This window comes from Siniperca chuatsi, linkage group LG15 (genome assembly GCF_020085105.1).
Source record: "Siniperca chuatsi isolate FFG_IHB_CAS linkage group LG15, ASM2008510v1, whole genome shotgun sequence".
NCBI classification, from domain to species: Eukaryota; Metazoa; Chordata; class Actinopteri; order Centrarchiformes; family Sinipercidae; genus Siniperca; species Siniperca chuatsi.
Window position 1 is genome coordinate 18,426,040 of NC_058056.1, and position 27,506 is coordinate 18,453,545.

General features: G+C 39.7%; 3 protein-coding genes across 7 annotated transcripts in view; all 3 read left to right on the forward strand.

Moving 5' to 3' along the window:
* Positions 1-17,248, forward strand: part of dph6 (diphthamine biosynthesis 6) — a 56,611-nt gene extending 39,363 nt beyond the window's left edge. For both annotated transcript variants that reach the window (XM_044167204.1, XM_044167205.1), the window contains 3 exons: positions 5,305-5,553; positions 10,774-11,152; positions 15,141-17,248. In XM_044167204.1, coding sequence (XP_044023139.1) covers positions 5,305-5,553; positions 10,774-11,152; positions 15,141-15,259 — 747 coding nt within the window. In that variant the 3' untranslated portion in view covers positions 15,260-17,248. The remainder of the gene's footprint in view (positions 1-5,304; positions 5,554-10,773; positions 11,153-15,140) is intronic.
* Positions 17,249-20,211: 2,963 nt separating this feature from the next.
* Positions 20,212-24,259, forward strand: LOC122862037 (zinc finger protein 770). Of its 2 annotated transcripts, none has more exons than XM_044167216.1 (2): positions 20,212-20,338; positions 20,729-22,081. In XM_044167216.1, the coding sequence occupies exon 2, from the start codon at positions 20,787-20,789 to the stop codon at positions 21,882-21,884; it is 1,098 nt and encodes a 365-aa protein (XP_044023151.1). In that variant the 5' UTR covers positions 20,212-20,338; positions 20,729-20,786; the 3' UTR covers positions 21,885-22,081. The 2 variants fall into 2 exon arrangements, with proteins under 2 accessions (XP_044023151.1, XP_044023152.1); XM_044167217.1 differs by having other exon boundaries at positions 20,228-20,338; positions 21,664-24,259.
* Positions 24,260-24,367: 108 nt separating this feature from the next.
* The window catches only part of aqr (aquarius intron-binding spliceosomal factor), a 53,795-nt gene continuing 50,656 nt past the window's right edge, over positions 24,368-27,506 (forward strand). For 2 of the 3 annotated variants that reach the window (XM_044167202.1, XM_044167201.1), the window contains exons 1-7: positions 24,368-24,517; positions 24,981-25,085; positions 25,639-25,695; positions 26,005-26,045; positions 26,154-26,189; positions 26,284-26,404; positions 26,488-26,628. In XM_044167202.1, coding sequence (XP_044023137.1) covers positions 25,002-25,085; positions 25,639-25,695; positions 26,005-26,045; positions 26,154-26,189; positions 26,284-26,404; positions 26,488-26,628 — 480 coding nt within the window. In that variant the 5' untranslated portion in view covers positions 24,368-24,517; positions 24,981-25,001. Of the gene's footprint in view, positions 24,518-24,622; positions 24,675-24,980; positions 25,086-25,638; positions 25,696-26,004; positions 26,046-26,153; positions 26,190-26,283; positions 26,405-26,487; positions 26,629-27,506 lie in introns of those variants that run through there. The other variant, XM_044167203.1, reaches the window with a different exon arrangement.

The window sequence follows — 27,506 nt, forward strand, 5'->3', positions numbered from 1 at the left end:
CTGGCTCATACTGACCACACATTGCCTCAACAATGGCTCGTTATAGCTGTGTAATCTTTAGTATTCTTCTAAATTTCTCATTGTAATAACCTTGTGTTTTAAACATATGCTTATGGTTTGTTTTTTGAATAAATGTGTAGTTTTAGACCTGAGAGAATGCATTCAGAAATGCCCCATACTTGCCTTTCTTTGTGCACTTCATACGGCTATTTATGTCGCCATTTAAGTAACACTGATTTTTTGTGACAGTTGAGCATACAGGGGTTAGGCTCAAACTGGAGCACAAACAGGAAGCAAAAAATAGAGATGGCGGAAAAGGAGGAGGGAATAAAAAAGGCAAATATTTTCCTCCCCCCTCCCATGAAGCCTTAAATGAGAAGCCTTACATGGGGAGAGATTCTGTAAAGGGAAGAATGGTTGTGGTTCTCCTGAAAGGTTTGTATTTGTAGAAATGAGGTGTCAGAAGAGGCAGGATTTCCTCAGGGCGCAGCACAACATGAGCCCATCTCTTATCATTTCCCACTCCCAGACGTGATCTGCTTTGAATGCACTAATGCTGAAAGAGCCCCACAGACTTGAAGCCAGTTCAAGATGAAATCACAGCACACATCCCTGACAAACTGCCATCCACCACACAAGGATTAAACAGTCGTTGCATATCAAATCCCAGCCAAAAAGCAGAAATAATATATGCACTTAAATACATTCAACAAAACTTCAACCTCAGTTTTTTGATCCCCACATTTTAAACTATTTTGAGCTATTTGCCAACACTAAAATATTCAAGAAAAGAAGAAAATTAAGTGAAAAACGAGTCAAGACAGAAATTTGGAAATTTGTCACATATATTAAGAATGCTCCATAACGGATTAAAAGTGAATCAAAGTGTCCCATTACCAAGTAAATTATAGTTTAAATATCAAATGAAGTTTTAGATGGAACATACCATGTAAATGCAGCATCCTTGGTTCGAATCTGGCCTAGTGCTACTCATGCATGTCATGCTCCTTTAACATTTTGTCTATATTCACTATAAACTATTGAATAAAGGCATACAACTTCCAAAAATAATCTTTAAAAAGTTTTAGCTATGAGTTGGAAAGCCTTACCCTGGTTTTCTGAAGATGCACTCATTTGGCCTTACTTCATGGTGAGGCTGTAAACAACACTCAAAAGATGTGGTAACATCTCCATGAAAGGACATATCACAAATATTAATTACTTTTTGCATTTAATTACCCACCCTGTAGTTTATACTGTACTGCCATTACCCTTTTAGCTTGGTTACAAATGTGTCCTTGCATGGGGGAAAAGTTACACCATATTAATCTAACCTATTTTACACATTTTGTATTATCATTTACCTGATTAAATTATGCATGAGGTCTCAATGGGGAGAAATGTGACCATTAGCATATCTGATAGGAGCGGTGGAGCAGTTTTCCACCTCTCTCTGTCCTTGGAACCAGGCAGAAAAACCTGACTGTTCATCAATACCTGGTCATTTTATCCAGGCCAGCCCAGTTCATCTATACCATTCCAAAGCTCTGCTAATGACACTCTGAGAAGTCTTCAACACAATGGGGCCCCAGAGGGCTCCAACACCAATGTGAATATAGTCTAGCACTGTCTGGTCATCTCTGGAAGCTCTTTGACAAAAACTGCAATTAGAAACACCTCAGACACTCCAACCTGAAACTAGACACCTTTTAAGGGTTGGAAGCAGACACAGCCAGGCGCTCCCTAAGTACATTTACATATATGTTAACTGTCTGCAGCTCACAGTGATGGAGAGAGAGAATGTCTTTGGGGATGGTGACATTTTGACATGTTATTGGGTTTATTAGATATAAGGGCCGATAAAGCATGAGCAAAAATACAGCTTAATTAATACTAGGCAGGAAAGAGTGTGTTGTGGTCACTTTAGTTGTTGACCTCATTGGAAGCTTGTTTGGCTTTTGAGTTTTGAGCTAAGTTTGTGTCAAAGTCACATTTTTAGTCCATTCTATTAGGGCTGCTTATCTCTTTCTGCTTTCCTAGAAAGAAATGCTATGATACTGGTTGCAGTTCTGACGTTTGAATTAATTATACATGTTATTGTGAAACATAAAAAAACGAAGATAAAAACAAACATTTGACCAGTCGACTAAATGGGAATAAGTTTAACTTTTTAATCATCTTGAAAATTTCATTGAAAATTAGATCTGATATCTGATCTTTATTGTGATATGAATTTTGTCCAAATTACCCACCCATGGCTGTATTTTTTTGTTTTTTACTGTTTTTCTCTGATGAAAAAACTGAAGTAAGATATAATAAAATGATTCATTTTTGCTCCAAAAGGCGGCTACTAAAACCTGAAATTTCTGAAAACCTATAAAAGTTATGACAGCAAATATCAACTATTATTAAGAAGCAGTAGTACAGAATTAAACTAACATGGACATCTAGTATTGATTCACCTTTTCTCTGTGGGCCATTTAGACTGCTAAGGCTAGCATTTGAAAAATACTTACCTTGTTATAGAAAGTTTAATGTCATATGCAATTGTTTGACCCTTATGAATATTAAAGGATCCTATCTCTGGCCTATTAAAAATGCATGTGGCATTGTGGTTGTTGATCACGTTTAGAACGCCCATGCAAATTGGACTGTCTTCCCTGTCAAGGCCTAAGATGAATAATGTAGTTGTGTTGTATATTCAGGGACACACCATTGACAGTCAATTAACAAGTTTGATTGGTGTGTGAACTCATTCTTTTGAACTGTTAATTTTATGTAAATAGTATTCGCTCTCCTTTCTCCACTGTCTCTCCCCCATCCAGGTTCACCACAGAAAGATGTGCCCCCATCACCACAAACCCCCAAATCCCCACTTCCACCTCCCACTAAGAGTAACCAGAGCGGGATCCTTAATAATTGATCATCACACACCTGCTTGCTAGAAGCTATGGGAGTCTGCCTTTAACAGTCAAGGGACCCCATGCTAGACCCTTTTGATATTCAAATAGACAAATGGTACCCAGCCTTTATGAATTCAAAATGGAGCAAGCTCTTTTCATGGGGATGAGCTTGTTAAGATATTCTGACCACCCGTCCAACCTGATGGAGCCCCTCTTTGTTGGAGTGGATATGATGGCATTTGATGGCTCATAAATGGAATGCCAGTGACAATTTGTTGTTGATGTGTGGGAATCTGGCTTTTATGTAAGGTAGACATAGTGATGCAGGCGCTCAGGCAGATTGTGCTTGCAGGTAAATGATCTGGTGATTGAGCCAGTTGGTTGAAAGCAGCGAGGGCCTTATCTCCTCCCTTTCTTCCCCCTCACTCACTCGCCCCATCTTCCCTCCATCTCTTGTCTCCCGCAATGTCCCTGTAATTTGGAGCAGCAGAGATGGAAGTGGAAGATTCATCAAAGTTGACAAGTGAACCCAGGAGCTGGGGATCATGGCTAACCCATCTGATTATGGAAATAGCCATGATCATGTCCGCCCTCTAGCAAAACAGTTGTGCAGCTAGCATCTTGTTCTGCTAGTATACCATAAAAGACATACATTTCAGTAAGGGGAAAATATTATGTTTTCAGTTGTCATGGCCTGTCTGTTTAGGCTTTATCAAACTGAATCAAGTAAAGAAAACAAAGGTTTGAAATGAGTGGGATAAGAAGTTCGATTGAGAGGGTGCTAAGTCTTAAGTAATACCTCTGGTCCACAATAGCCCTAGTGATTTCACTGTGAAACATGATACCTCTGGCTGTGTCTTTGCTAATCAGTGAAGAACCTTGTCTCGGGCAATGTATCAGTTGATTCAGGCCTTCTTGATCCTCCCTGGAGATCTACATGTGCTCCAGGGTCCCTGCATAGGCTAGCAATTATCAACATGTCACCAACAGCTATTTGCATTGACCAGCAGCTAGTGTCCAGCACTAATGCCATCCAACCTCAAACACTGGTGAGCTACAGGGTCTCTAAAGACCTGACCTCCTTAATGCCACTCCTCATCCCTACTCATCTCTCTGCATTAAACAGATAGATTTTCTTCAGGTTTCACACACACACAAGAAGCTTAATTCTAACAGAGGTATTTAGCAGAGAATTGAGCTTATTAACACATGGTTAATTGTGCTTATAAATAAAACTGGTGCCACAGAGATACATTGACAGGCTTCTCATAGAATACCTGCTTGTGAAATGAGAATTGTTGGTGATAAGATGCTGAAAAATGGTAGAGGTGGGACTTGTTAATTAATGCAGTGCAACTCAAACATGTGCTGATAATTAATGTTAATTTGATTATAGCACCTCATTGATGAATATTGTACTTGTTTTTTTATAAAACTCATTTTGTGGTTTGATGACTTGTTTCTTACATCTAGTTTTATGGTTGATATTCTTTTTTTTTAACTTTATAAGTTAACACATATTCCAGTGCAGACAGGAGTTTTGCAGTTTGTTAAAAAATAAATGAGTAAATTATCCGGTCTTGATAATACATGATATTAATGGTTTCCAGACAATGTATCCTACTGACTTTGGTGATCTCCTGACTCTCTTTCCTGTAGCGCCACCATGAGGTTCACATTTGTGGTTTTGAGTTAAATATCTCGACAACCATTGCATGGATTGACATGAAATGTGCTATAGACATTCATGTTCCCCCTCAGGATGAATCTTAATAACTTTGGTGATCCCTCAATTTTCATCTAGCAACTAGTCCAATACTTTGGTTTATAACCGAATACCTGCAAAACTAATGACATTCCCATCAGCCTCAGCTGTACTTTAGTGCTGATTAGCAAATGTTGGCATTCTAACACACTAAACTAAGATGGTGAACATGGTAAACATTATACCTGCTACACATCAGTATGTCAGCATTGTCGTTGTGAACATATTAGCATACTGATGTTTGTATTTAAGTCAAGTCAAGTCAATTTTATTTATATTGCCCAATATATTTATTTATAATTGCCACAAATTTGCCTCAGGAGGCTTTACAATCTGTTCTCGCTCAAAGCGCCACTGTGCCAAAGTACAGCTTTACCGAGTTGCTAGTTTTTCTGTAGACTCTTAATCTTGTAGGTTTTACCATAATAATAAATCAATTACGGCATTCTATCCCTGTTTTTATTCATTCTGTCTTTCATGTGAAGCACTCGGTGCATGTAATTTTCTTTGTTGTAAAGCACTTTGAGCTGCATTTCTTGTATGTAGGTGCTATACAAATACAGTTTATCATTATTATTATTATTATTATTATAAAGCCAACATTGCCATGTTTTTCTTGTATGCTCTTTTCTCCAGGTTGATCAGTCGGTTTTCTGTGCAGGCCAAATTGCTTTGGTCCCCTGTACCATGCAGCTGGTAAAGGCTGGCACCAGGACACAGGCCCACTTGTCCTTCAGCTATGTGAAGAAAGTTCTGGAGGCGGTGATCAGCAACCTGACTCTAGCTCACGTTGTCCAGGCCCACTGCTACACCACAAGACACCAAGACATCCCCATCATAAGGGCCATTTGGGAGAGCATGCTGAGGCCCGCAGAGGAAGAGAAGGTCAGCCACTGTGGAGTGAGATTTTTGTTTATGAAACATATACCAATGGTTAAGAAGACAAGCAATGACTGGCTGTTTTATTATAGATGCAGAGGAAATATTGATCATACTTATGATACAATACTATTCCCACATAGAAAGAACACATATTTAATGGATTAAAAGACAGTGGGATCCATGTGTCAATGAATAAGTTAAAAAAAAAGAGAGAGAAACTTGATATGTTATCCAAGTTTTTCAGAGAGGCCTTTCAGAATTGTATTTTATAGTTGTGAAATAAGGGAAAGTTCCTCGCCCCTCTCTGCCCCCTTGAGACCCAAGCCGCTGCGACTGATATTTACCAGTGAGTGTGCTCATGAAAAGTTTATGATGTGGGAAACGCTGGTGTCTTTGATAATGTGGAGCTTGGCACAGAAGCAGATGTCTTCCTCAGAGCTTCCCTAATCCTTTGCCCCCACACACCATTTTGGAGCTCCGTTCAACTCTCAGAGCAGCTTATCCCCCTCTCCACCCCTCTTTCCTGCCACCACCCTCCATCCCTCCCTCCAGTCCACCACCCCAGCTTACAACCCCTGCTCCATACGTCTAATAGGGGCACCAGTCTCCCCTGGCAGCCCTTCTCCTCCCACAGTAATCTGTCTAGCCATGGGAATAGGGCCTAAGGAAGAGGGGCAGGAGCCCACCTCCAACATGTGGCTCTGTTCAGTAGTGAAAGGTGTTAAAGACGAGAGACAGGATGTCAACTTTGTGTCAATTCCACAAAAGTATAGTAGAATATAAATTGATGTGTGTTATTTAAGGCCAGCAATCATATTCTCAAAGCATTCACATGATAAATTCTGAATTCAAATACATATACAACTACATATTGTGCCTTATTGTAACTCACAGTGGAATAGAAATCTTGAAAGCATTACAGTGTACCATCAATTTAGCATGCAGATTGGGTCGTTCAGATAACAAGGCTAACCCAGGGCAAAGCTTTGGGACGTGACAAGTCTAGGCTCATGTCAGAGGTCGCTGAAGATGGACAACATCGTCCATCTGTTGTGCTTCCATGCGGTATGTCAGAACAATCAAAAGTATTCATTTAGCTGACCCAGGATTGCCGCCAGGAGACCATGTTTTATTTTCAACTGATTCTCAGATTAAGCACCTCTAATTGACAGCTCCATCTGTAAAGAGGTGAGTTCTCCCCTTAAGAATAGAGCTAGTTTAAGTGGTGGGTTGCTAACCTGACCTCACACTCTTTCTTTGCCTGTGAGGCAGATCATCTTGGTGTGACTTCCCAGCTTGGGCCTCACACTTTCCCTTCTCTTCCACTTCAAGTCCAGATGTATAAAGTGCAGCAGAAGATAGGGAAATGGAGGGCTGTGGTGGGACCTACTGCTTCATCCCAAACTAGGTGAAATGCTCTCTCCCTGGAGAGGGGATTATACAAAGCACCGGTGCTCATTTGAACTGACTGTAATTAGAATGTTTAACTCAGGTTAAACACCAATAACACAACTCCTACAGGCAACATAAATAACTCCACCAGCTGGCATTAGCAAAAAGAGTCTTTCTTTATTTACAAGAAGCTTTATGAGGTGATGTCTTCAAAGATACAGACAATTAAACTTTACAAAAACGAGGTAACTCAATAAATTTGTAACTAAGTAAACCTAATTTATACAGCCCTTTTCAAGAGGAGCTATAAAGTGTTTTACAGAAAGAGATAAAAAGAGAGAAAAGAAAAGGAGAAAATAAGACAAGAAAACATATTGATACACACACATACCAACCAAAAAAATTGGTTATGCTAGGCCATAATGTGATGTCATGTTTTGCTGCACAACAATCTATTATGTGTAATCTAATGTAGTGTTTAAATGTATTAAACTGAATTTAAACTCTAGTAAATTTAGAATTAAGAACAAAAATATAATGGGAAAGTTATACCTAATACTTTATCTTGAACTGTCATTGAGAAAACAGTAATTAAATATGTCATATTAAGTACTTAAACACATCATATTGCATTTTATTTAGAGTCAGTTAGTATAGGTTAATACAAAATTTAAACAATGGAATTGCCACTTGTTCTTGATCTCTTTATTTGTCCATGCATCTGTTCTTTATAATGGATCCTGATTACCGTGAGCACAACATGTATATATGTGGTTAAGTTATGGATGACGATTGAAAACCAGTTGTCAAATGTTGGATTATGTAGCCTTATATATACAAAAAAAAATAAATGGAATACTTTTCAGTGTATTTTCAGACAGAAGACCTGTGAAGTGAAATGATAGAAACACTGGTGCCTAGCGTGTCTGTGAAGCCACAGGGCCATGTTGTTGTTGTGCGTTGATCATTTCTCTAATCAGGTGGATGAAGAAGCTTACGGGGTTAATTGGGAGCATACTGGAGTCGCTACAAGTGTGAAATTGTATTTACGGTGCATTAAACCACAAAGAGCCTATGTGTGCAAGTGTGTGTGCAAAGGGTTTCATGAACACGGAGTTATTTTGATGTGATAAGTCAATAAATGTTAAACAGATGTCCCTTTGTGTAGCAATAACAGGTTCTGAAAACATGTCAGAAAGTAAAAAATAATTATTAAGCATTCAATTAATTGTTTTTAGATATTAAGGCTAAAAATACTTCTATATTGGTTCATAAACACCAGATTATTTTGGAAATGTGGAAAAGATATTTAAACAAATTTTCGGTTTTGTTTTGATTTGTGATAAATTTTATTTGATAGTGCTGAGAGTTTCTTCCCTGCATAAACCCTTTTTACATTATTTCTCTCCTGCTTACTTGGGACTTTTGAAGTAACTCAGGCCTCTGGCATGGTTTTATAATGGCCTCATACCCTTAAACCTTTCCTCACTCCACTGACATGGCCCTGTGTGTTTCATTTACACAAACAGTCTGACGAGCTTGAGAGCGGACTCCTAAGAAAAGAGAGTGAATGAGGGAGTGAATGGGAAGGGATATTATAGCAGACTGACAGCACTACAGTAAGTGCTGAGACATAGAGCCACATGCTGAAGGCGTCCCGCTGGGCAGGAAATGTAGGGGAACTAGCTAAGCAGTGCAGTCCCATCAGCTCCCTGCTGTTCCCCGCCTTTACACCACTTCCTTATTACCGTGTTTACCGTTCAGCTTTCATGCCTCTCGGCCCTCCAACCCACCGCACGCTCCAGGCGCATGGACACGAGTTAGAAAGAGGAAAGTGGGGAGAAAGAAAACAAACATAAGTAGAGGCAGGTCATACACCATCAGCGTAGAGAGCTGAGCACAGCAGATCCAGACTTCATGCGTTTACCTGCTGCCTACAGAGTGAGAGAGCACTGGGGGAATGGCTGCATGCCCTAGAACTGAAGTGGGATGAAGTAATGAGATGGATTGTGTTAAGTGGCTGGTGTAGAACGGAACAGAGCCCTCCACACGCACACACACGCACACACACACACACACTCTGCCACCCGCCTGCCCTCCCAACTTGCCGCTCTAGCACTCAGCTCCACCATATATCAAAGTTTGTATTTTATTGGATTAATTAAATAAATGATCTCTGGTCAGGTAGGGATGTCAGACAGTGTTCACACTCTCACTCCTCTGGCAGGGAAACACACACAGCGATCGAGCTCTGACCACAGTCAAGTCTGAAACATACACACATGCACAACACGTGCACGTACAGAAATACACACACAATAATGCACCATTAGCATATTTAGTTCCACAGAACTGCTGAACAAACGTCCACCTAATGTAACATTTTGGTGGATACATTAATAAAGAAACAAATAGGGACTGATGTAACCTCGTCCGACAGCTCTGACAAAAAGTCAGCAACTGTGCCGTGACAGTTCCCTGATCTCCTTGTGGATGGTCGGTTGAGTATAGTACCTCAGCACCCAAGGCCTGCAGGGTGGCCTTTAAGCCTGGCTGAGCAAGACCCCCTGTCCTGTCACTTCTCTCCCCAGTTCCCACTCTCTGTTCCATGTTCAATCACTATTGACAAGTGCAAGAGCAGTTCCCTCTAGGAGAATACCTAGCCTGTGCCAGAAGTACTAATATAACATTTATCAAAGCATAGGACATGTATGTGTGCTGTCACTTTGTCTGACATGCTAAGAGGTCTGTGCTGACACGGCTATTGTTCTCTGCTCTTGTGATTGTTATTGTTGATCACTGCAAGCTGGGCTCTTTTCACAATCAGCAGAGTAAAGAAATCTTAACCTTACCCCTGCACACATACTCATTCAGGACACTTGCTTTTTTTCATTTTTTTCCACTCTCCAAGGCAAGAGGTTAGCTGTTGATACACAATTAAGCGTTTGCTAAAGTTTAATCTGAAGCTAAGTGCTGCTTCAGTGAAAATGGCTGATTGGGTCATGACGGGTTTGTCTGTTGAAGGGACAAAGAGGCCGTCGTCTGCTCTCCTCAATGATTTCTCTTTTTTTGTGAGTGAATATCAAAATAAAATGTAAGTAACCTGTTATTATTCTGCACTTACAAAGTGGGGTGTAAGTGGATGAAAATTGATCCAGCAAATTGAAAAGGGGGTTAAGTGTTTTTGCCCTATCGACTCCGACTGAAATGACGGTTATATAAAACACTCATTTCTCTCCCATTAGCAGATGAAGCCACAGCCAAGTATTATTAGAGGGCCACATTGTAGCACTGCTCTAAGACATTTTGTCAGTGCTAATGGCCCTCAGTCCAGAGGAGAAAAAAATAAGGAGATTTTGGCTCTGTAGATAAAACTGAGGCAGTTTTCCACTAAATGTGTGTGGTGAAAGTGCCATAACATGTTGTGTGTGATCTTCTTAGAAAGGTGAGAAGTCATCTTGGATAGGACCTGTCATGTTAGCGAAGGCTGCTCAAAAGAAATGCATTTGTGCATTTTGTTTACCGTGGCTGCAAGCAGTATTGATTCTTACTGATTTGTTTGTACACTATCATTACCAAGGGTCACCTCACAATCTTGTATTAATTGATAGCCTGTCAGTCTCTCAAGTAAAAAACCTGTCTTAGTGCTGTGTGTTAGAATTTTATGATGTACTTTACAATAATGTTTAATGTTGAGGGAGTAGTGTTTGTGGTTAGAAAGCACAGCATGTATCTCAGCAGGAGGGCCATACATTTGATTGTAGTGTGTGGCACAACACAGTATATAATTTGCCAGCCAGTTCATTTGAATACCATCTGTCTGCTTTTCAGGACTTGTTGTGGGAGCCTGAAATCAAACCTTTACCATTATTGGTCGTTGTGGTACCTGCCTTACCCAAGGGTGCAGCTGTTGAGCTTCATGTAACTGCAATTCAGGATGACCCCACCAAAAGGACTTCCTGTCACATGACTACAAAGGTGGCATGCGGATCCATAGAGTGCCACACTGTAATGTCTGCTGACATGTGTAGTGCTTCCCTTTCACTTTCCCTGGCTGTGCCCAGCGATAACCTGGAGGTCACCGGTGTGAAGGAAGCAGTTGGCGCTACATTCAAGAAAGCCATGAAGAAGATGGATGCTGAGCTGGTGCCACTGTGTGCCAGGGTCTTCTTCAAGTGCAACCACTCATTGGCACAGCAGATTGTTAAAGGTATGTCACTGGACATGTATCTCACTTAAGACACTACACATAAGCTTTGATTGATTTTATATTTACACTCATTAAGAGGATTTATCTTAAATAAGCTGTTCTGTTGAAGGCAACACTTCTGAGATACACTGCACTTGCAAGTTAAGGTCCACATCACTGTATTAATGGAGACAAAGTGACAGCCCGTCTCTCTCTGCACTCTCTTTTCAAAGAAAGTTTGAGATGACATTGGTTAAGTAAACTCCATAAGGTATTCTAGGAAGCAGTCTCTCCAGAGGATCTCCACTTCTTCCTGTGTTTAATTATTGTAAGTCATTTGTTGTGTCTGCACTGTGTACAGTAACCCAAGCAGCTGGCACAGTCTTTTGTCATCATTACAATTTTATACGCCACCATCTCCTGCTCCCAGGATTCTAAGTTCTTGTCAAGGCAAATGTGGAATGGTATTTGTTTTATCCTGAGAGATGTTCTCTCGGAGGGAAAAGGGCGACGAGCACATCGATCACACAGGCTCAGTTGTCAAGTCATCGCCGAAGCAGTCAATTAACATTTTTGAATCTGTGCCAAACCAGCCATCTTACTGTCATTTTTAGCTTTGACATAACTCATCTTTTCGAGGAACGTGAAATTATGGTTACCAGTGATGAATGGGGAAAAAGGTTGATCTGTTTCGAATATGTGTTGATATGCATGACAGACGAACAGTGCTATTTGTTTTGTTACCTAATTATATAATTGTTATTCAACATTGTTTCATGATATATGATGCATGTCATTTATTTCTTCTGTCATTATTCACAATAGAAGAGTAAGAGGATTTAGCAATGAGGAGAAATCTTGTTAAATATCTCAAATATAAATTTTATATACAAAATTCTATTGTTGATGATAAAATAGATGTAGAAATGGCAAATTAATATTCATATTTGAGGTCAATTGAAATCAAAATTTACTGTTGAAGCTTCTCCATAGAAAGTACTCCAAAATGTTAGTTTTTTTATAGAAACCATTAACTGGGTCATTGGTTTACTGGAGCAAAATCAACCTCAATCTTCACCCTTGAAATGTATGTTTCTTTGATTATGAACTGCACAGAGTGCTTCCCTAAAACCATTTACTGACTCATCATTTAGCTGGAATCCGTTACCTTACCCTGCACGCACAGCCAAGCCCTGAAAGCTCACCCATGGGCATTTTTATGGGTCACAGCCTATGCTCATTGGATGATGAATCCAAAAAGTCAAAGGAGGAAAAGTAACACCTCTGGCGCTAGCAGTCACAGCCTCACAACTGCTGCTGTCAGCGAGCAGACAGACAACAACAGTGGAGCAAAATGGGACTGCCCGACCGACCCCCCCCGTTACATGCGTTAGGATTCACAGCTGATAGACATGACATATGCTCCAAATGAAACCTTTAAACATCTTGTCTCAACTTGTTACTTACGATAGAAAGGTTCTCACAAAGATGGGCCCCCACAACTCAACTGAAACCTCAACTTTTAGAGAAGGACCTAAATAAAGTCTTGTTATATTTTTATAGAAAAATTAAGTGATAAAGAAAGTTTTGATCTCTTTGCTTCTGAATACTCAAAACATAAAACACAAGGGTACTCTCCAATACTTAAACTTTTACTTTTTCGCTATTACAGCTGCCTGCTTGGCCGGAAAAACCAAAACAATTAGCTAAAAGACGCTATAAAGACGCTATAGAACTGAGGGGAGATATTTCTCTTCGAGCGGTCCCTTTCACATACAAATAGGCATGTGATTTGTTGTTGATATAAAATTATTGATTATAGCTGCTTTAAAGGAAGTTTTCCCTTTCTCTGTGGCTCCACTGCACACACCCAGCCCCTCAGCCTCTTTGTTCAGTCTCCTTGGACTAAATTAACAATTTTCATGAGCCAACACTTGCTAATTACCACCTCGTTTACCGGATAATTTGACCAGTTTGGAAATCAGTGTAGCACAACTAAAAACCACTGGCTCTGGGCCTTGGCCACTGCTTAAAAGCCCCATAAGCCCAGCAGGCATCATCCATCCTACACAGGAACCTCTTTTTCTCTCCTTTTCACCATTGCCTTCACTGACACCCCTCCTTCTATTCACTTAGGCTTACAATATTTATATATTAATCAGTTCAAACAAAAATAGCTGTTGATGTTTAGCATAAAAGGGTGTTGTGGGCATTAGTAATGGTTTGGTTTTGAAAACAGAGATTTAAGCCCTTTCAGCTCCCTGTGTGTTCGCTGTGAAGCAGAATAATGGCTGGCCCTCTTGGGTAGATGGTTTAGTTCCATCCCATTGCTAATGTGATGGCTTTCTGAATCTTATAGCCTCTGTCCACAGGGCCTCTCAATGAGGCTCCCTGTGTAGCCCAAAGGGGGGCTGAGAGACCAGGGGATGGGCATTGGGTGTGTAATGGGTAGCCTTTATAGGATTTTGTGTGATTTTACAGAAGCATTTATAGAGACTGGAGTAATGCAGTCTGTGTCGTTCCTCGCTTTTCACTCACAAAGACAAAAAACACAAAATTGCATGGTCATTCAAGTCACCTTCACCCCCCTCATGTCTCTCATTCATGCATAAGCAGACATGTCTGTGTACACAGACACCGAAAGAGAATCTCAAAGAGAGAGCGCAATTATTTCTTATCTGTTAATACAAAGATTAAAACATCCAAGGTGTGATGAAGGTTGTGTTTCTTCTCCTAATAAAACCATCCCGTCTGTGATCTCCCTTGCTTGTTCAGTTGTCAGCTAGCCATCTCCAGAGGTTCCTGCTTCCCAGGGTGCACCACATGCTCTGATAACACATATTTAGGCTTTTAATGCCCTCCAAAAAAGGGCCTGTGTTCAGTGGGGGTATTTTAAGCTGTAGTGCATATTAGCTAATTAGGGTGTGTGGGCTCTTTGTAAGGATGTTTGGCATGCTGCGTGTGCTTCAAATGAAAGAGAATGAGGCTTATTAAATAGTGCTGAACTGCTCCTGTAACCTCTCTGTCCTGATTTCTCTCTCTACAAGTTCACATAAATGTCACATAGTGGTACTGCACAACTAGTGGATGTTATTAAAAGAGCATTAGTTTGTGTTTGTTCACTGAGACTTAACTGGTTAGGAATCACATTCTACATGCATCATATTAGACAGATGTTGTTGTGAATGGAAAGAAAATTGACAGTTGCAGTAGTGATGGTACCAAAGTGACACAGATTACTTTCCCAGTTGTCTAACTCTATTATGACAATGTCAGATCACAGTGACCACACCCAAGTCCCATCCAACATGTTAAATCAGAAGAAATATGCCAGGACAGTCAACCATGAGACAGGAACACTTGTGACCAATTAGTGCGCGGAGCAGAGGAAGGAAGAGGCAACATCCCAGCGGGCCACTGCTAAATAGACAGGCTGTCATCAAGACCAGGCTCTGAGACGCTCAATGAATTCTCACATGTCCACTGCCTGTCCACAGTCCGGCCACACACGCACACACACATACTAACAACATCTCTCAGCTCCAGTAAAACTGAGAGGTAGTCCCAACACAGCTTCCTAACATCCCAACACAACAGGAGCAGAGGATCCATTCCACTAGATCCCCCCAACAAGCTGCTCAATTGTCCAGAAGGGCATGGCAGGATTGCGCCCCCACCACCCCCTTCCTTCTATGTGTATGTGTTTGGTTGTATATGGCTCTGTGTGCGTGTTTGGGAGGGGTAGCTTAAAATTCAGTCCTTGCTGACCATATGTCTGCACTGCAGGGAGTTTAAGGGGGGGGGGGCTACAATCTGCCAAGGATTTAAGAATGCCAATAATTTGTAAATAGGCCCGTGTTCCCTGGTCAAAGGGTTAAGTGCAGCCTCTGTCCTGGGACAGCTATATGAGAACCTAATGTCCAACTCCAGCCAAAGTTCTCATGAAACTAACACCTCCGTCTTCTTTTGCCTTCACCCCCTTATCTCCCTCCCCACTTCTACCTGCCAGGACTTGAAGAAAGTTTGAGAAGCTCTCTTGGAGAGTCCAGTCCGTCTGTGGCCCTGGTTCCAGTCCTGGACTTGCCTGACTCCCAGATCCTCCACCTGTCCTGCTGGCTCAGTTTATAGAAACACAGCCAGAGTCAACAACCAGACTCCAGTCATCCACAGCACTGGAATTCAGTGGGGCTTTTCTGGAGGAGCGACTGACAGCCCAACACCTAATGACTTATAACAAGACATCAGTAAATGTGGAAAATAAAAAGGTCATTACTGCTTGTGAATTTTGACTGTTTATCACTGTTGATTGTTGAAATGAAAAACCGTGTCTGTCTCCAAGTGGTTTTGATGATGTGCGGTTCTGAGGATGTTTATTCACATCCCAGAACTTAGACCAATAATTCACTTTGTGCTCCACTAGAGTTGTATACTGCAGCAGCTGTTATTCTGAGTCTTATGGAACTTCTATAATGTAAAGCTGCATACCAGAAGACTCGAGTCCATAGTCTACAAAAGGAGACACCAGCAGTGTCTCATCCCACAAGGCGATAAACTGTATCCCCTGATATCCCACTGTTTCTTGTGAAATTTCTCTTAGCACGCTAGCTAACACCCCTCATAAAGGCCTAGCGCCACCACTGACACCATCTGTTCAGTTGTAAACCTATAGATTTACTGTGTGACTGGTTTGTGGCTGTGTGTAATGTGTGCAGATGAGTTGACTGTGTTTCTCCCTCTCAGGCTCCATGGGATTCAAGGTGTGTTATTATTGTGTAATAGGCAATCAGCGCAGAGCACCCGAAAAGATTAAGCCTCTTTATGTTTTCTATTGATTCTAAGGCAACCTGGTTAATAGGAGAGGGACGCTACAACACAAAGCTGCAGGACAGGTGTGTGCTCTGTGTGTGTGTGCTCTGTATGTGTGTGTGTTGGGGGTGTCAACGGACACAGTGTGACAATGTGGGAAGAAAATAACACTATTAACCGTTGCTCCTGGAGCATTTCTTTTCTCAAAGATCATGAACCGTATTGATGATCTGAGTTGGAATGCATCTTCACTCCAGCTATTCTCTTCATCGCGCTTGTGATGGCGAGAGAGTGGAGTGGGCTATTGATCCTCACCTACCGCAATGTTGTTTTGATTGTTGTTATCAAAAATTGAACAATAGAGGCAGCCAACAGAGCCTGAAGATTTTTATTGGGGGTTGAAAATCACAAACAAGCAATTATTTATGAGAGCGAGCAAGCCAATGCACAATAAATATACAGCGTGTGTTAATTTTCACCTGTTTGGTTTTAAAGGGCCCTACCAGGGTGATATTCAGAATTTTTGAATGATGCAGCTGTCAAATCAGCAATAAGATATAGGCATTTTTTTGGTAAAATACTTAAATAATATACTTTTACACCTCAGTCAAGTAAATTTCATCCACAAATATATGATTATATTTCACTGTTTTCAATAAATATAGCTGTTAAACTGCTACAGATTTGGCAGTGGCACAAATAGCCACATTTTTTTGTAGAAGACATTCCTCCAACAGTGTTTTCTTTGTCAAATTACTTGAATATGTTTACTGAAAGCCAAGGAAGGCATTGCCAAACAAGGCTTTGCTGAACAAAAATGTATGTTCAGCAGTCTTACCAGATAAATAATGTTTTTGTGCATTGAGCAATGAAAATGAAGCAACGACACACATCAGCCTATGGAAATGTATTTCATTTATGTATGTACTAGATTTAACTTTATTACTAAAATTCCACATTTGCAAGACATTTCTTTGTTGAGTTTTGAATCCATGTGCTTTTTCCCTTGGTGGAACAACAGTTAAATTACAAGGAATTCATACAAACATTAAAATACAAGACTCAGCATTTCAGTAAACACGTAGGAGCTCTGCCACTAAAATTCAGAGCACGACAACCACTTGTTGATCACCACTGTAAACATAACATTCTGTCTTTCAGTGGGCATGTTTTCATACAGACACAGGCAAAGCCACAAGTATATCATCACACCCTCATCATAGCTGATGTGATGGCCTATGGCAGACACATTTCTTTGTGTCTTTACCACTGTGTTTCCTAACAAAATGAATAAAGACAGGGTGACATTTAGTTTTCTCATGTGTTTTGTCAAATGTACATTTTCTACCAAACTGGCTGTTGTGGCTAACATTGTCCTTTGTGCGCAGTGTACCAGCCTGCGGCCCTTGTCATTGTGGCCTTGCACATGGACTTCAACTGTGTGTTTCTTCCTCAAGGCTAACCAGGCTGACGTGTGTGACTCTCTTTCCCCATAGCAGTGGGCTACAGTAGGGGAGCCCAGCTCAGGAGCAGCCTCACTGCACGAGACGCCCCCTGACGTTGTGGTCTGTTTGCCTCAGTGACTGCGGTTTTGTTTGTTTTCATGTTTGAATCCTTCTTGTTTTATAATGTATTGTTTTCCTCCCCTGATGTATTGTGAAAGCATGTTTTCATGGTCACAGCACTGACTTAATCAAACTTGTTCTAAATGCTGAACTGGCCAGCCATCATGTGCTATTGAGTGGTGTCTGCTGCCCTCTTGTGATCAACATAAATAGTGCAGCTTAGAAGCATAGGCGTTTTCAATTCCATCTGTGTAGTGTTTCCACTAATATACAAACTGCCACAATTTATAAATTAAGCTAACTAGATGTATTTTACATTTATCTCTCTCTGAATTATTTGCTTCAGTGCTCAATGTTTCATGTTAAGACACTAAAATATTGAATTCTCTTAACATTTCTTAATATTAACATTTTCAGTATTTCATTTTTTTTTCAGTTGTTTGAATTAATGGAGGTCTGTGCACCTTACGAGTTTTTATTTGTGATAGCAAATCACTTAAGCTTTATTTCTACCTTATTAGGTATCTTTAATTTCTAAAAATTGGGGTTAACACATAGGATATTTTGCTCTGCACATAACATCTGCAATGACTTCTCCACAGAAGGCATTTTGACATGTCACAGTAGGAAAAGCACTGGTGTAAATAAGAGAACTAATAATGGCTGAATTCCATTTAGCTGCTTCTTCTCTCTGTCACACTGACTTAATGGGACGCAATAATATAACAGAGCTATTGCATTGTTAATGTTATTAGTAACACCTGTGCGTTTCCTACTGTGACTGAATGTCAATGTCTGCTGTGAAAAAGGCCTATTGCTAACATGAAAAAGTAAGCAGAATTTGGATCAATTCTTGATGCTCCGGCTCAGTCAAATTTTCAGGTGAGACTCAAATATTTTGACTTGTCATAGCAGGAAAAGCAGAGGTGTAACTAATAACATTAACGATGGCTCCGCTCCATGTAGGTGTACCAAAGTACTAGGGCCCTGGCACTGTAACACCTAAATGTAATGCAGAAATTGACGTTGATGTTAGATACAACCATGTTTGACAATAGGGCTGCAACTAATGAATATTGTCATAATTGATTGATTGATTGTCTTTTTCTTATCGACTAATAATTTAAGCTATAAAATATTAGAACATTATGAAAAATGCCCATCACAGTTTCCTAGAGCCCACGATGGGATCTTCAAATTGCTTGTTTTCTCCGACACACAGTCCAAAGCCCAAAGATATTCAAGTTATGTGATATAGAACAGAAAAGCAACAAATCCTCACTTTTGAGAAGCATACCCACACCATCCACTAGATTCTTACCATCCACTAGATATAGAAATATCAAATATCCAGAAAATATCAACAAGCACGAGGCTAAAACCATAGAAAAAGAAATACATTCAACAGGGTTTGAAAACCTGTGGTGAGTCTGCCTGGGTCTTGCTAGACTAAACTAGGTTCACAGACCAAAAACCTAAATCTAGACACAACACAAAATGGTATCATATTGTCATCTCTCCGTTACCCCTGAAAAGTACTCTGGAATTTGTTCAAAATGAAACATTCTCATATTTTTCAAACCTGCCAAAATACAGAGGTAGTGTTTCAGAGGCACAGATGTACACTGACAAAACCAAACAACACAAACATTCGGCACAGCATAAATGAGCAGACCCCTCAGCTCAGAACTGAGAATTGTTTATCCATTATCAGAATTAGAAATAAAGGTTTGAGGACCAAAGTGAACATATCAGAGGGAACAGATGGTTTACAGTAAATGAGGAGTGAACAAGGCCATGCATGTTAAACTAGAGAAACCCCCAGTTAACAGGGGAGGGGGACTGCGAACCCACCTGTTTGCTGCTTACAACACTGGTGTAACATCACTGCCTTTCTCCAACAGGCCTGCCCTGGGAATATTACATTCAGAAGGCATATCGCTTTTGGAGCCGCCTGAACGGGTAAAGTGTATATGTTGTATGTATAATTACAGTCTACTTTTTACACTATATACTATGTATGCTAGATATTTTATGTAGTGCATATAGTGATGTGATGATGTCAGTATATGGTCTTTGATAAAAATCATTTTAGGTAGTATGAAGTAACAAGGGACTATATGCATCGTTTCCTCATGATTAAATTCTATTGCTATGTACTGAATACTACCTTATGAGTGTGACTGTGCGAGAGGCCCAACACTTTTAATGTTTAAGACTGTAAGTTGGTCAAGTTGCAATGCCATATTGTACTGTAATGTGTTTTGGATATTTTGAGTCCTAAATAGCATCACTAGGCATTACAATACGTAATACAAAGTGTTTGAAGTATTTTGGCCACAGGCAAATTTTCACACAAGTATGATTACAATAAAGTCGCCAATTTCTGTAGGTAGTGGCCACAGCGGATATACAGTATGCACCTATTGTGGGTCTTGAGAACAAGTCATATCTCTGTTACAAAGTATTTTGGCCTGCACTGCACACAAAAACAAAAAAAGAACGATTTTTTTCTTTTTGTTTATTTATTTATTTAATGAGTTGAGTTTGTTTTGACTAACAAATGAAAATCAAAATAGTCGTTTTCTGTTCAAAGCAGACCGGTTGCAAGGTTATTCATAATAACAGGCTATGGGTAGGTTTAGCATTTTAATGCCACGGATAGGAACCGAAAACATTTGTTTCCTGCCGTACATTTTGAGGGACGTACATGCCTGTTGCCAAGGTGACGTCAGAGATAGTGGTATCGTTAGCAAGAAAGCTAACAAGTCACAGCTAGAGACAGCTCATCTGCTCATAATGAATGCATTAGTTATAATAGGACTTAATACAAATAGTAAGTAGTTTTGACTTACTCCAGCAAAGTGAGGGTTGTTTGCCAGTTCCGACGTTTGCTGCAAATGTTGTTAACGCCTTTGTCAAATTCCTGTGTTATTAGCGTATAGTTAGCATATACAGTAACGTTATGTATGGTAATTATTGTACTGTTTTTGCAGCAATATATTGTAGACGTTATACATAATATGCGTAACTTTGGTTACATTTTCTGTTTTAGAAGTACACAAACATAGTAAGACATTATACATTATTTGAATGTTAATTAGCTTATACCGAGGTTAGTCGCATTATAGTAATGAAATCACTTGTATCCTGTTGTTTGTCAGTTGCACTGATTGGAATTCCTCCATGCATGCTTTAGGTTTTAATGCCCTATGCTTTGCCCTAGGTCTAGTGAGAGGATCACCAATTGGGGAGAAAAAAATCACTAAGGTGGTGATTTGAAAATGCATCAGTGCCCTGTTTGTCCAAAATCTTTCCCGTCGCTATATAAACTTCAGAGACATTATGTCATCCATACTGGCCAGAAGCCCTTCATCTGCAAAATCTGTGGAAAAGCCTTCACTCAGTCTGAGCATTTAAAAACGCACTTGCAGAAAGTCCACCATTCAAGGCTTCCAACAGACCGTCTACAGGATGGCATTTTAACTCATAACCAACAACCAAATTGTGATAAACTAGCTGCAGGATTTAACACACATGGCAGTAGGGATTACACTTTAATGCCATCTACTGTGCCACCCGCTGTGGCCTCCCAGCCAGAATGGAAAAGGGATATTGTGACTCACAAAACTTTTCTTCCTTCCTCTGAGACTGGAAATCCACCAAAAAATATGCCACATGTAAATGATGGCTCAGTAACTCAGAACAGTATCTCAAATGGTATGGATGTAATACCTCAGGAGCAAGTTGATTCTGCAAATGTAGACACATCTGTATGCAATGCCCACAATAGATACACCTGCAAAGTCTGCTTGAAGTCATTTACTTCATCTCTTCAGCTTTGGATTCACTCACCAACTCATAACAAACCAAAACAATTTGAGAGGGGTAGCGAGTCAGGCCAGACTTTCTCTAAAAAGGCCCATTCGAAGACGCACCTGCAGTCACAAGAATTGAGCTCCAGCAGAAGCAAAATGACTTTGAAACACCAGTGTCCTAAATGTCTCAAAACCTTCTGTTCACCATCCAAATTACAGCGGCATTTTCTTATTCATACGGGGCAGAAACCCTACTCATGTAGGATCTGTTGGAAAGCCTTCAGACAGAAGGTACACTTGAAATCCCATTTAAGTGCTGCAAATAAATGTTCACTTTCTGCAGGCCCTGAGAGGAGAAAACAGAAGTTTCGTAACGGCAGACAAACTTCAGTTCTGCAGCCTCAGTCATCACTTCAACAACGACCCACCAGCCATCGCACTCCTGTGAATTCCTCAGGGGAACTGGAGCTACAGTGCAAAATAAGTGTAAATGGTGTGCAGGACCTGAACATGACGGAAATCAAGTCGGATGCAGTCGTAAAAGCATTTGAGTATTTGTCATAAGTCAGATGAACAAGAGCAGCAATTCTTAACACATACTGACTTGAAACCATTCCAGTGTATGATCTGCAACAGATCGTTTCGGTTGGAAGTTAATTTAATACATCATCATAAAATTCATAGGAACCAAAAAGAATTGGGAAGTCCAAATAATGTGCAAATGTTTGATTCTGAAGAAATAAAAGATTTACCTGAACCCAGTCATGCAGATCCCATTGACTTGAACATCATTGTTAAACCAGAAACATGGAGTGAAAATTGCAGTAATCACAATGACTCTTTTCCTCAGGATTCTGAGTTAATTACATCAGCAGAACAGCAGAGGGAAAACTGCTATGCCACCAGCAAGCAGCAGAGAATTAACACTTTACATCAATGCTCTTCATGTTTAAAATGTTTTCCATCTGTATCAAAACTTCAAAGGCACATGATGACTCATACTGGACAAAGGCCCTTTGGCTGTGAGATGTGTGGAAAGAGATTTCGTCAGAAAACACACTTGCATTGTCGCACTCACCTGTGGTCCAGATATCACAAACAACGATCACTGTATATCAGTTGGCCGCCTTCTTGCATAGGTGGGTTTAACACAAGGACTGCAGCAGACGTCCCAGTCCGGGAAATTACACACACTGGCAGTGATGTAATCTCTGTGAAACAGATCTCTTCTATGGTAATTATTCAGAATGACAACAGAAAATCAGATAAATTGTTGCCACATACTTCAAAGAAATATGAGGTTATGCACTTGGGAAAGGTTTCTAAAGTGACTGTGAAAAGGACACAGACTGCTAAATCAATGCAAAATCCAGGCAACATACAACACAAGTGCTTCTGGTGTTTAAAGTGTTTTCCCAGTGCCTCTAAACTACAAAGGCATGAGATGGTACACACAGGCCTGAAACCATTTCAGTGTCTTATATGTGGGAAAGCATTCAGGCAAGCTTCACATCTGAAAACCCATGAAAGAACTCACTGTGAGAGGAAACCTTCCAAGCCAGTCAATAAACGGGAACATGAGAAAACCGAAAGCGAATGGTCAACAGCAGCTTTACCCAAGGATCAGTGTCTGTATCCCACCACAAAAAAAATCTGTGAACACAGACACTACACTTGATAATGGAGTGACTGTGCTGCTCTGCACCAGGCCTGAAATATCCATACCAAAAGTGAACAGTCTCTTTAAGACAAACTCTACAAGTAGCGTAACTTGTAAAAAAAGGAAACTTCACACATGCCAAATATGCTTTAAGAACTTTTCTTCCCCATATAAGCTCTCAAGGCACTTGGTCACTCACTCTGGGAGAAGGCCATACAATTGCACGTTGTGCAGCAAAACCTTCACACAGCATGGCCATCTAAAAGTTCATGAGCACAGATGCAGACAGGGTGACAGGGTCTCACATTATATTCAAGGTAAAATGATAAATATCAACTATCTCCAGGATAAATGCATTGAAAACCTTACTCATTGTACAGATTTTGATGTGGATTCAACAAGAGAGCAGTCAGAGTCACATTATACCAGTGCTGGTCATTACTCATTTACTGATCGAGATTTATTTTATTGCTCAGAGACAAAAGACACTGAATGGCTGGCAGTGCCAGAAGTAGGCCTACAAGAGAAGAATGAATCAGAGAGAAGGCAGAGAGAAAATTGTAATCAGGCTATGGGTAATTGTGATCAGGCTACAGGCCATTATAGTTATTAATTTCCCTCTGAACTTGCCTTTGAAATAAATAAGCTTGTCCAAAATCAAAACATGACAGCTCCACCTTTGTCACATCAGTATGAGGGCAATGCACATAATGTAGAAGTACCATGTCAGCTTAAAGGAGCTACGGCTATTTCAGGTAGCAACAAGCTGGTCAGTGATGAACTTGTGAGTTCTGTGGTTGAGAATCAAATGCAGCCAGATAATTACTGGTGTGAACCAATAACTCTGTTTGAATGTGACAAGTGCACTGCAAGTTTTAAGAGCAAAAACAATCTTAAACAACATATTTGTTCAATTAATGTTCAGCCTAAAATGACAGAGTCAGCCCAGAAGTATTGTTGTGACATTTGTTTTAAATATTTTGTGTCGCCCTCTAAACTTAAAAGGCATTATCTCATCCACACAGGTCAGAGGCCGTTTAGGTGTGACATTTGCGGCAAAACCTTCACACAGTCAGGCCATGTCAGAACACACCGACTGACTCATTGATGATCAAAATGTTACAGTGTAATGTTTTTTTGTGTGTGTGAAATGATCATTGATATGATGTTTGTGTATATTGTATGTATGTAAAGTATGTAATAGATGTATGATAATGTAGACTTATATAATATGTTTATATTTTCAGCATTTCATAAATTCAACATGTTTCATATGGTATTTTATTGTGTCTCTTGTTAAATTTGTTTGTTTGTTTGTACATTTAATTGATACGAAAATTTCTAAGACTTAGCTTAGTTGTTTTTGAGAAATATGGTACTTTATAATACTTTCACAGTAGGAACGGAAGACATGCTTTTGTACCTGGGGACGATTTTAGGGACGTACCCACTCAGGAAGTCAGTCGCATACAGCGCGTTTTGGTTGTGTACATGCGTAATCAATTGCAGTTACATTCATGCTGAAATGAACATAAAGGTTAGTGAGCTTACTTTATCACATATTTGCGTACGCCATGAGACTAACACTAACGTTATCATCAAAAATTATTTCTGAGTCAGCTCCTAAATGCTACTAATTAGCAAATTAGCTTAGCTCACCGCCTGATATTGGGAAACAGCTAACGTTTACTAATGTTAGTATTTTACGACTTATATTAATATAACGTATAGCACTGATATGATGTTTATTGGAGTATCGGGCAGGCATTTAAGTAATTATAGCCTAATTAGAATTGCACACACTACACCAATTAACTAACTAGACCTACTAAAGTTTTTAACCTAGCTAGCTAACTTTCTCATCACTATTGTTGCGTATAGTGGCCCTATATTTTTAAGGCATGAGTTCAGTATAAATAGCTAAGTACAAAGCCTGTTGGTGTTAATGAGTGGCTACTGTTACTTTCATATAATATATCAATTCCCTCTTTTTCTTACAGTCATCGTCGTAACTTCTTGAGATGGCCGCCATGGAGAAAGAAACCCCTGCTAAAAAGGCTGCAGCGCCTTCTGTGTCTCAGATTAATGCAGAATATGTCACACAGGTAATCATTGTACATGTTGTCTACACATGTAGTCCAGCACTCTGTGTTGAAATAAGTTTTCCCCATGCTGTTTTTATGCTGAAGACAGAAATATTGTCTCCTCACCTGCAGTCATTTTTGTACATTTACCTGTAATTGACCATCTATAAGTCTGTTAAGCGAACTTGAATTGTACTTGCATACAAGATTAATTTACTGCATACTGTGTCCATCCTACTACACTTAAAAGTATTAATGTGTGGGGTGGGGAGATGGGGGCAAATGGGAGGAGTGTACCTGTGATAGAGGACTTGAGGATTCGGGCTGTGGATCACATAACGTTGAGCCTATGTTGGATAATTTTCCCTTATCTAGATAGTTCGCTGTTTGGTATTAAACCAGAAGAGTATATAGCCAAACCACAAAAGCACTAAAGTATATATCTTGTCGAACTTCTGAGTTTTCCACCCATACACCACCCAGTAAGGGATCATTTGTACCAACTTCTGCTTAATGACATTTTTCATGCTGCCATGTTTACTACTATTGATGTTTTTCTTATTTCTTGTTTCAGTTGGCTAATAAATATTGGGCTCCTCATGCAAAGAATAAACTACCCTTTGACCCTAAGGTGAGTTATATGCATTGATGCATCTTATAGGTGTCAATATATAAAAAAAAATGTCTACTTATCTAATCTACTTTTACAAGTAAGTTGCAAACACATGTTCTATATACTGAATTTGTTATAGTGTTAGTTACATGTGTGTTGGTCCTAACCAGAATTTCTTTAAACTATTAAGTTTGATACAGTAAAATGGTAAAAAGGCATACAGTGCTGCTTTTACCAGTCACATGTTATGTTTTTAGAATTGAGGTGGGGGTCCTCTGTGTTTGCCTTAACCCCTAAGAATTTTAACATTCTTTGATGTCTCTTTAGGTGATGGAAGATGTTTACGAAAAAGAGATTCTCAAGTCCAAGTAAGTAAATATATAGCATCTTTGACTTAAAATGCTGTGTTTTATCCAATGAACACATTTTACACTTATTTATCTCACTCTATTGTCTTCTCTCCTGAATGTTTTCAGATTTGCTATCAGAAAAATTATGCTGCTTGAGTTCAGGTGGGATATTTCACTTCCTCTTATTCCCTCTTTTTTGTTAAGCAGCCAATTAGTAAATCAATAGATATTTATACCTTATTTTCTCATCTTTCAGCCAGTATCTTGAGAACTATCTGTGGGTGAACTACACTGCCGAGGTATCCAGCAATGCCTACCTCATGTCCATTTGTTGCATCGTCAACGAGAAGTTCAGAGAGAATGTCCCAGCTTGGGAGGTAAGAAATGCAGTACCTCATAAGTTTAGTCTAAATGTCATTACATGGTTACTGAATTTTATTTTTTGAATGGCATGTGTCAGGTGTTCAAGAAGGAGCCCAGCCATTTCCCGTTCTTCTTCAAATGTGTGATGGAAGCTGTATTGGCAGGCGAGGAGGCTGGCCTCACTCTGAAGGAGCAAACCGTGCTGCTGGTCTTCCTTGACCACTGTTTCAACAGTCTGGTGTGTACCACTACACTGATATTCATATGTAACTTTGGGAATGTTATGAGTGTTATGCTGCTGCTTGTAGGGTCAATGAGGATGTTTGTTTTCATGTCAGTATCTAGTACCTAGAGTAATCAGCTTATATTTTGATGGTATTTGGTATTTTTATGGTTTAAGTAAGATGATTTCTCTAATAAACTTGGGTTATGCAGATTTATAAAAAATCTGTATTGCTTATCGCAGCACCATGAAAGCGAAGAGCAACCATGGTAATGTGAGTCACCAAACAATTTTTTTTTTAAATTTCACATTTATTATATCATAAAATCAGAGATATCAAATACAGTTAAAAATGGGAACATTTTGATTACTGGTGATCTATTCATTTGTTGTGTACAACATCTGTGTCCATGGACAGATAAGTTTGTCAAATAAACTCAAAGATGGAAGAAAAATAAAGGCGTGTTAACCATTCTATTGATATTTCAAATTTGATCTCAAGGAATTTGCATGATAATTTGAATAATCAGGGTTTTGCCTTAAAGAGGTTAAGCACATTTTCTTACACATTAATGTAAGCAGTGCCAAAATGCCTTGTTGTCCAAGATAAATGTGGAAATGAATGCAGTTATTTGTAATGTCCACTAGGTAGCAGTAGTAGACTAGGAAGTACCACTTGGTTGAGCTCCCACCCATGTGTATCCACTACAGCCGCATTAAACCACAGGGAAGCACTGCAGATGTCTCACTTTAAAAATCTGCTGTGATAGCCTGCTGCACTTTGATTGTATCCTATAAAGGCCTCTAAATATTTTAGTTGCACACTTTTATTATGAGCTGAAGTGTAATAAAAATCTGTCCTACACAGTGCATTTTGACAACTCTCTCTCTCT

Coding starts and splice junctions, on each gene's coding strand:
- LOC122862037 (XM_044167216.1), top strand. CDS start 20,787: ATGCATCAGTGCCCTGTTTGTCCAAAATCTTTCCCGTCGCTATATAAA.